Genomic DNA, 10,421 nt, shown 5'->3' with positions numbered 1-10,421 from the left:
CTCCACGCCAAGAGGCTTCAGCCATCCTCCTTTTATCTCACTTTTCTAAAGAGTATTTTTTTTATTGAGTTTGTTCATGGTTGAGTTGTTCATGTTCTTCTTGGTTGTGTTCTTCATGTTCTCCATGGTTGCGTTCTTGATAGTTGGGTTCTTGTGTTCCAGGGTCCTGGATATCTGCCGAAACGTCAAGGAGCGCATCACTAGAGAATGTAAAGACAAAGGGGTCAGTTCAGTTCACCCCGTTTTCCACATGCAGGTAATGGGCCTGTTAAGTGTGACAGGCATACAGGCATGCAGGCATACAGACATACAGGCAGGCAGACATACAGGCAGGCAGACATGCAGGCAGGCAGGCAGACATACAGGCAGGCAGACAGACAGGAAGGCAGACAGACATACAGGCATACAGGCATGCAGACAGACAAACAGGTGTGCAGACAGGCATGCAAACAGACATACAAGCATGCCGGCAGGAAAACAGACAGACAGGCAGACAAACATACAGGCAGGCAAACAGACAGAAAGGCAGACAGACAGGTAGAAAGACAGGCAGGCGGGCGGACAGACAGACAGACAGACATACAGGCAGGCAAACAAACAGACAGAAAGGCAGGCAGACAGACAGAAGACAGACATGCAGATAGACAGACATGCAGGCCTGCAGACAGACAGATGTACAGGCAGACAGACAAACAGGCATGCATGCAGACAGACAGACAGACAGACAGACAGAGAGGCAGGCAGCCGGCTGCTGCCTCTGTCTCCAGGAGGGCGGGCCGGGCCCTCGGTCTGCTGAGGCTGAGGCCATCCATTCTGTGGTGTCACATGATTGATCTGTGCATTTAACCTCTGGAGCCGCGGCGTGGGGAGAGGGGCGATGGGCCATGTCAGATGAACAAGGCCCCTGCGCCCCCTCCCCCCCCCCCCCCAGCCCCTGCGGGGAACGCCACAATACCGCCGCTTAATATCTATTTATTTGTTTGTTTGTTTTCGCTCATGAATTTTTTTTCATGTCGAGGCAAATTATTGATGGCGGTGGCGCGATGGGTGCATGTTCCCATAATGCACCCCGGCGTGCGGACGAGTCCCCGACGACAGCGGTTGCCATGGCGATAAACCATAGAAGGTGTTTAGTGCCCTAGGATCTCCCCGGCTTTAGGGGCGCGGTAATGGTAAACAAACCGCTTAGAGCCGCGCGTCTGAGAGCGGGTTTAATCATTAAGGAGCCCGCTGTGTGTGTCTGTGTGTGTGTGGCGGCGGGCGGGGACGTCTATCACGGACGTTATAAAGTCGCCATTATGGCTCCGGTCCAGACGGCACGGGGTGTCAGGGTTGCAGGGTTGATTCCCTCGTTCCTCGCCGGACCACCGGTTCAGAGGTTCACCGGCGCAAAATCAAACCCCTTCCTCCAACGTTCATCCTTCCTCAGAGAAAGCCCACGCGATTACGTGATGTTCGTTCGTCTGTATTCCCATGGAATGATCCGGTCTTCTTCCGTGTTTTCCAGAGTGACCCAGACCTACGACGCCGGCGCCTGCGTCTACTTCTACTTCGCCTTCAACTCGCGGGGCCTCAGCGATCCTGTGCACGTCTACGAACAAGTGGAGGTGAGGAGCCATCTGGGGGGGCCACGGTGAGGGCCAGGATTAGGGTCATGATGAGGGCTAGGATTAGGGCCATGAGGTCTGTGACGAGGGCCAGGACGAGGGCCGTGATGAGGGCCAGGATGAGGGCCAGGATAAAGGGCATGATGGCCGTCATGAGGGTCAGGATGAGGGCCCTGATGAGGGCCCACTGTGCTCCGCTGTGTCCCTGACCGCCTTGTCCTGTTCCTCTCCTCCCAGCACGCGGCCAGGCAGGAGATCCTGGCTAACGGCGGGAGCCTGTCACATCACCATGGAGGTACGCTCACATGTCCACCACGCCCCTTACTCCCTCTCTGTCTGTGTCTGTATTTGTCACCCCTGCCTCGCTCTTAATCTTTCATTTGGATACGTCTCTCATTTTATTTATTGTTTATTTATGTATTTATTCATTCGTGTAACAGTGGTAGCCACGGCAGCAGGGCTGTGTTAGGCGTTTAGCCCCGACTGCAGCGATCAGGCAGCAGATCTTCCGTAGCTTCCTTCACATGACCGCCGTCGTCTCAGACAAATGGACCCCGGGTCGGCTATTTGTTCCTTCTCAACAATGACCTAATGAATCGTGAGCAGGGGGGAGGGCCACGGAGCGGGAGGTGGGGGGAGGACTTCTCCGCCTCCCCCTTGTCTCCGGGCCACCGTCGCGGGGCTAACCGTAACGGTGGCCCTATCTATATTGCCATCCGCCCGGCGTTTTTCATACATCACTTCAGGCCATCCATCACGGCTGTCAGAAACAGCATGCAGTGAATCAGCGGCCATATTAAATCACTATTCTTTTTTTATTTCACTGGCGGTGGGGAGGGCTTCAAAATTAAAAGATTGCTAATAAAAAGGGGGCGCGGGGGGGGGTGTAAGGTGGTGGTGGGGGGGCCGGCTGGGGGTGGGTAAATGATGCTGCCGCTATCACTGGGTGGTAGCTGACCTCTAAGCTGTGTGTGTGTGTGTGTGTGTGTGTGTGTGTGTGTGTGCGTGTGCGCGGGGGCCTCCCTGGCCGTGCGAGGGGGGCCCGCTCTGTAATTGTGATTAATAACTGTGGGCCCTTGCTATCAGCACGCAGACGGGCCGGTTTGTCTTCCCACAATCAGCGCTTGACAAATGGACCGGGAATCGCTGGCTTCTCCGCGTCCGGGAAAACAGATGTAGTCCGGGATTTAGAGGCGGGTGGGGGGGGGGGGGCATTTTTGTTGTGTTGGGAGCATGTCGGGCGCGGGCCGCGTGGGCGTGGGCGTGGGTGGAGGTGTTGCCCGGCCCAGATCATATAATAACACATCACTCCCACTGTGGTGGAGCTCCTCCTCCATCACTCCTCTCCTCCGCTGAGATGCTCTCGGGGATGTCTTATGATTGGTCAGGAGGGGGAGGCAGGGGGGCGGGGCTTGCTGAGGGTTTGTGTTTTTAAACTAAAACGACCCGTTTAGGTGTGCTGGGGTATGTTGGGGGGGCGCGGGGTGTTATTTAAAAAGCCGTAACACGGGCTGGCGCCGTCCTCCCTAACCAGGTCACCAGCGTTGCCGCGGCGATGTGCTGTCGCCACATCCATCAAAGGGGGAGTCTCGCATCCATCAGCTGCTGCCCCCCCCCCCCCTCCTCTCTCTCTGTTTCTCCCAGCCAATAGTGTGCCTCCGTGGTATCAGAGTAGCCGGGTGGAGCCACCACCCTAACCCGGTCTTTCACACACTGACCCCCATTTGTCAAAGCCGTACGAGAGAGAGAGAGAGAGAGAGAGAGGAGGGGATTTGGAGCTGAACTCCGTCTCTTTGACCTCGTCATGAGGTCAGGTCAACTGAGGCCCACAGCCTCAGGTGACCTTGTGGATCCCGGGAGCACCCTCCACCACCACCTCCACCATCGCCTCTAGCACTACCACCACCTCCACCCACCCTCCACCTCTAGCACTACCCCCACCACCACCTCCACCCACCCTCCACCACCACCTCTAGCACTACAACCACCTCTAGCACTACCCCCACCACCACCTCCACCACCTCTAGCACTACCACCACTTCCACCCACTCTCCACCGCCACCTCTAGCACTACAACCACCTCTAGCACTACCACCACTTCCACCCACCCACCTCCACCACCTCTAGCACTACCACTTCCACCCACCCACCTCCACCACCTCTAGCACTACCACCGCCTCCACCCACTCTCCACCGCCACCTCTAGCACTACCACTGCCTCCACCCACTCTCCACCGCCACCTCTAGCACTACCACCGCCTCCACCCACTCTCCACCGCCACCTCTAGCACTACCACCGCCTCCACCGCCTCCACCCACTCTCCACCGCCACCACTAGCACTACCACCGCCTCCACCCACTCACCTCCACAAACTCCACCCACCCTCCACCACCACCACCACCACCTCCACCCACCCTCCACCACCACCACCACTACCACCACCACTGCCATTGTAGTGCTCACTGCTACACCTCCAGTGGGTTTACATTCCTGTCTCTCTCTCTGTCTCTCTCTGTCGCTCTCTCTCTCTCTCTCCCTTGCTCTGTCCCTGTCTCTCCCTCTCGGTCTCTCTCTCTCTATCTCTCTCTCTCTCTCTGACCTCACGTGGCTTTCAACCACAAACATGCTCTTTGTTGTTTTTCTCCATCTCTCTCCTCTCACCTGTCAGGAGAGGGAAGAGAATAAAAACGACCAGTGCTTGTTTGGCAAGTTCCAGGAGGGAGGTGCACAGAGAGGAGCCGTGAGATTGATTGCGAGAACACGCAACCAAAAAAAACACAAGCGAAGGGAGCAGGCGAAAAGGAGCGCGTGTGACAAGATAGATGTGTAAATTATCACCGTGATGGAGGCAATGATGCAGTCCCAGCACCTTCTGCTTCCTCTCCACTCCCCAGGAGGGGGGGGGTCTGGGGTAGGGAGGGAGGGAGGGGGAGCTTGCGCCACACAGAGTGCACGCAACTTTATTTGTTACTTATTAGCTAGCAGCTGATTGGGTGAGAGCCGAGTCCACGCCGGCCCATCTGGGGGTGTGGCCCCGGCTGGCCCCCGGCCCTCACCCCCTCCGCTCTGTCCTGTCAGGGGACGGAGAGGGGCCTCTCCCCGGGCGGGCCCCCATCTGGGGGGGGGGGGTCCGCTCGCTGGGCTCACATTGGCTGATAACACGGTGCTCTCGCTCTTGCGCTTGTGCTCTCGCTCGCTCTCTCTCTCTCTTTCGCTCTCTCTCGCTTATTGCTCTCTTTCTCTCATGATCATGCTCTTCATCTCTTTCGCTCTCTCCCGCTCTCTTTCTCTCTCGCTCTCTCACTCTATATCTACAGTATATCTATATCTATGCAGATATAGATATATAAAAACACCCATCACCATCCGAGGCTGGTTGGCTTCCTATATAGAGGAAGGGGCTTTCCCAGCTCCATGTTGGAGAGGGTGTGTGAGGTAAAGGACCTCCAGCCCGTTCTGCCGGCGATTTGAATTCGCCCTGCAGAAGGGTCTGGAGAAGAGCAATACATTTCTTTCTGCTTCCGATACGTTTTTGCGGCGGCCAATCACCAAGCTGGCTTCTCCCCCTGGCTCGCTATCGGCTGGTTTAACACAATGACGACAGGGAAGAGACGGCAAGCAGCCAATTGCGTACAGAGTCAGTTGAACTAGGTCTACAGTTGGTTCAACTACAGTTGAACCAAGCTCAATCTACGAATGAGCTTGGCCTGGCAATAGCCAGGCTACCTCCAGCCCTCTGTCTGATCTGATCTGAGCTCAGCGGTGACACCTGCTGTCTGCAGCCCGTCTCTCTCTTTCTACTTTCTCTTTCTCAGCTGTGTTATCCCAAAGTTGCCGTGACCTCTAGAAGTACGTTCTTTGTACCCCCCCCCCCCCCCCCCCCGCCTCCACTCGTACCCATCAGTAGAAGCAGGACAGCTCTCCAGTGTCTCTTCACTCTGCTAATGTCGCCACACTCTGATTCTGCGTCTGTGATTGATGATCATCTTGATTGATGATCTCTTGTTGTTTGCGTCGCTTCAAATGGCGGTTTTGTTTTGTTTTTTCGCACTGAAGAGCTCAGGTGCCTCCTCCTAACGGGGTTACTCCCATCGTTCCCAGTCCTTCGTTCCCAGTCCTCTTTATTCAACCGGTACTATCAGTGGGTGAGGCCGGGTTCCAAAGTCGTGACGATCTGATACGTTGCAGTCTGCGGAGACAGGCTCCATCGGGGCCATGAGAATCAGTAAGGGCCCTTCCTTCCTTCAGGGGCCCTTAGTGTTAAACCACAAGGCCAGACCTGCCCGGTCTTATCGACGGCCCCCATCGTGTCCAGAGTTCTTATTGTCTCTAGACCTCCAGACCCCTGGTCTGGGACCAGACCGGCAGCCTGAGCTGCTCCTTCATGGGTGGGGGGGTGGAGCAGTCAGTGCCTGGCCCAGAGCCCCAGTCACAGGGGGGCTTGGAGGGGGTGGAGGCAAGCGCAATCCCACCCTCCCCCGGTGTGCTGGAACTGGGGCTCCTGGCACTCTCTCTCACATCACACACTGTGCACACTCTCACACCCACTACACACAGCCTGGTGGCCTGGTGCTGGTGATGGAGGTGATGGTGCTGGTGATGGAGTTGGGGGTGTCGTGGGGAAAAGACTGGGGGTGAGGGTGGTGGTGACGGAGGTGTGGGTGGGGGTGATGGGGGGGGGGGGGGGGGGGGGGGCAGGGGTGTCGGAGGCAGCGGGCGTGGTGTGGCAGCGGGGACGGCGGCTCCAGCCACCAGCCGGCCGGTCCTGCGGGACAGGCGGGCCTAATGAGTCTGATAGTCTGCTGAGCTCCATAAATCACCGCATGCAAAACATTTCTCCTCTTGGAATAAAAGCATTCATCACCCTCTGTTTATTCACTCACTGTCACAAGATTGATGGCTCCCGGCAGCACACTGAGCAATCAGCCGATTCCTTCTATTTTCTCCTGAACCCCCCCCCCCCCCCCCCCCCCCCCCCCCCCCCCCACCCACACCCGCCCTGCTCACTCCCTCCTCACTCCCCCCCCCCTCACTCTCGTGCTGCTCTGCCCCCTCCGTCTCTGTGTGTGTGTGTGTGTGTGTGTGTGTGTGTGTGTGTGTGTGTGTGTGTGTGTGTGTGTGTGTGTGTGTGTGTGTGTTGTGATGTATGCATCATGTGCGTGTGTTTGTGTTTGTTGTGATCTGTGCGTGTGTTTGTTGTGAAGTCTGCATTATGTGTGGGTGTGTTTGTGTTTGTTGCGATGTGTGTGTGCGTTTGTTGTGATGCATGGATCATGTGTGCGTGTGTTTGTTGTGGTGTGTGTGTGTGTGTGTGTGTTTGTTGTGATGTATGGTTCATCTGAGTTTTACGAGTGTGTTGTGATGTATGGATCTCGTGTGTGTGTGTGTGTGTGCGTGTGTGTTGTGATGTATGGATCGTGTGTGCCTGTGTGTGTGTGTGTTGTGATATATCCATTGTGTGTGTGTGTTGTGATCCATCATGTGTTGTGTTCCAGTGGGGAAGCTCCGCAAGGCGTGGATGAGGGAGACGGTCTCGGAGGTCGGCCTGGGGATGCTGAGGTCCATCAAGGAATACGTGGACCCAGAGAACATCTTCGGGAACGGGAACCTCCTCTAAGGCCTCCTCTAGGTCCTCCTCCTCCCCTCCCGGCGCTCCGAGTGCGTCTCGCCGCGCGGCGGTCGGCTCCACGCTTCACATCCTGTTGATTTTATTTTTTTTTTTGGGGGGGGTGGTTTTTCTTTTGGGTCGACGACTAACTTTGTGCCATTAATGAGTTCACGCCATGTGTGTCACATTTTATTTAACGTGATTTTTTTGCGCTTTTCATGCTGTTAACAATCGTTTCCCCCAGCGGAGGCCCTCGGGGGAGTCACAGCTCCGTCAACCGTCGTTTTTTGTTGTTTTCAAGTGTCCTTTTATGAAAGTTAATACGACACAAAAAAAAGATGCAATATTACCATTTATGTTTGCTTACATGTGAAAAAAATCCATGCCAACTTCATTTTTTTTTTAATCTCTATATATATATATCTATATATCTTTATCTATAGATATATAAACACAAATATCTATTTTGTTATGTGGCGTTCGTGGTGTCAGTGTGTAGTCACTACTTTAGCAGTAGATTCTAGATCCATGCTTTCTAAAGCTCTGTGCCTTTTCTAAATCTCTGTCTGCCTTCGTCTCCTGAACTCAACCTTGTGCCATTCAGCCCTGGCTCTGGACAACAACAACCACAGATAGATGTATCGATTTGAATCACGATCATGTTTCGTCTTTCCGATCCCACTCTCTACTCGATGTCCCTGTCAGCCTTTTGTTAAACTCAACCTGTACACCCTGAGTGTATTTTTATGTTTCCCAGACATGGGTCCTTTCTATGGGTGTTTGTATGCGTGTGCCTCTACCGTATACTGGTTTCTCTACCGTATACTGGTAACTTTACCGTATACTGGTAACTCTTCCTTCTACTGGTATCTCTACCGTATAGTGGTACCTCTACCGTATACTGGTAACTCTACCGTATACCGGTAACTACCGTATACCGATAACTTGGTCCCCACCAACCCCAACCAAACTTTGATAGACTAGTCTTACTAGAAAGAGTATATACTGCCACAGATGAACTAGATGTATATTTACTTGGGTTTGCACCATGCATTGGGAGCTTTACCCATGCATGGTTTGTAACCTGGAAGGTTTGTCGGACAAAAAGCCATAGTGTTGTGGACCATCTCACACTCCTAGCCCGTTCATTTCTGAGGCCTCTGAATCGCAGTGCTGATGTTGAACCAAAGACGCCAACACAGAAACTTTATTCAACGCTCTCTTTCTCATGACGCGCAGACACGCCACGCATGTGTTTGTGCGTTGAGAAACACTCGCCAAGCTTACTTTTAGTTTTTTATCTGACATGCGCAGAGACAGCTAGTGACACCTTTATTGAGATTGTAAATGTGTTGCCGTTAGTGAGTCGCTGTAATAATGTGCTAAGTCTTTCTCTGAAACACTACGTGGTTTTAATGGGTGAAATCAACAGTGGTCTTGAAATCACTCAAAAGCTAAAACCAGTTTTCACACGTTTGTGCAGTTGGTATGTTACTGTGTATGTGTGTGTGTACGTGTGTTTGTATGTGTGTGTTTTCTGAAAGACCGAACTACAGTTTGATACTAGGCAGGGTATTTTTCCTCCCCAAAAGTTTCACTAATGTGAGTCAAAGATGATTTATTATTTTTTTCACATTAGAGAACTTTTTTATTTTGTAATTTTTATCGAGGGAAAAGGAGCCCGCGACGATGAGTTGTGTGCGGCCCCTGGCGCCGGTCCAGCCCGCGGCTATGAGTTGTGTGGGGCCCCTGGCGCCGGTCCAGACCGGTTCTTTTTATCTCGTCTCCTTCTCAAGTGTCGAGCATTCAGGGTCTTCTCGGCGTCTTTCATAGTTTTGTTAAGAGCTTGCGATTCTGATTATTCATGAATGTGCCCTTTGTTACTGATGATATTAAAAAATAATGTATTAACATTTCACGTACATTTTGTCAATGCTGTTTGTGCAATAAATTTAAATAAAACAACTTGTTCAGCTTCTCAGTGGTGGGTCTTCCAGTCACTCACATTTTTTTTAATTTTATTTGATATTGGACGAAAGGGTAATTGTATGAGGAGCAATACAAAACCTAAAGTATACCCCCTAGAAACTGGAGTGTGGACTTATTTCCAATGTGGTCTTGGATGTTAGTAGCAAATAGCAACAATAAGAATGCATCAAAAACACTGGAAATAATCCCAAAGGTGGTTAGAAAGGTTCAATGGCTAAAAAAAATCTAAGTGATAACCTACTAAAATGTGCTTAAGTGTCACATTTATCAAAATTAGGAAGATTCAGCGGGGTGTGGTGCAACAAAGGCCAGTAATGCAATGAAGTCTTGTCTAAAACTAATCCAGAGATTCCTTCATGGCGGAGGCCCACGGCACAGATTTGCAGCATTTCTCAATACTACCAAGCACAGCTCAAGGTAATCCAGGGGTTTGAAACATGCTTTCCTTTGCTTGCTGTCAGAACACACACACACACACACACACACACACACACACACACACACACACACACACACACACACACACACACACACACGCTCCCTTAGGAATCATCTCCACCCACGCAGTCAGCCCACGCTCTGCTGCTGACGTCAACGGGTCGGCAACAGCACCACTTACACATGCAGCCATTTTATAAACCGCTTTATATACTGCTCGCAATCACCTGAATTACCTATGAAAGCTTAAGCCCCCATCTCCCAGAAGGATTGGTGATTAGCTGCATAGACATTCATTTTTCATGATTGGATTTGTGTGGCTAAGTCCTTTGAATTTGCGCATGGTTCTCTCAATGAACAGTGATCGTTCCTACTCCAAGAGAATCTGAATGAACAGCAGAGGCGATGGAATATTCCACTAAGCAGATACTGCAGCTGCGCCAGTGCGGTAATACAGTGCGTGTCCACATGGGGGCGTTAGTGCACCGTTTATGGATCCAGGGGCGCAAACCACATTCTGGTGTAAGAAAATCGAGAAATTACAGTTTTAGCAGCATTTTGTTTTATTCATTTAAAGTCGAAACAGAAACATTGCACAGTCCATGCCATAGGTTTCTCCCATTGCCTTGATAAACAAACTATATTTCTTAACATAAATAAATGGAGGAACAAAATAAGCAGATAACATTGCAAAAAGACAGTATCAAGTAATAGGTGGCCACGTTTGGAACCTAATATAAAAATATAACGGCAATAGTAATAATTTACATAACCATGA

At 52.0% G+C, this 10,421-nt stretch overlaps 1 protein-coding gene across 1 annotated transcript in view; it reads left to right on the top strand.

Annotated features, from left to right (window-relative positions):
• Positions 1-7,356, top strand: part of agps (alkylglycerone phosphate synthase) — a 23,767-nt gene extending 16,411 nt beyond the window's left edge. The window contains 5 exon segments of the mRNA XM_084478942.1: positions 163-217; positions 219-256; positions 1,508-1,607; positions 1,845-1,902; positions 7,104-7,356. Coding sequence (XP_084335068.1) covers positions 163-217; positions 219-256; positions 1,508-1,607; positions 1,845-1,902; positions 7,104-7,225 — 373 coding nt within the window. The 3' untranslated portion in view covers positions 7,226-7,356.
• Positions 7,357-10,421: the final 3,065 nt, after the last annotated feature.

This window comes from Micromesistius poutassou (genome assembly GCF_964030765.1).
Source record: "Micromesistius poutassou genome assembly, chromosome: 14".
NCBI lineage: Eukaryota > Metazoa > Chordata > Actinopteri > Gadiformes > Gadidae > Micromesistius > Micromesistius poutassou.
The sequence above is the reverse complement of the archived record's forward strand: the minus strand, read 5'-3'. Positions and strand labels throughout refer to the sequence as shown.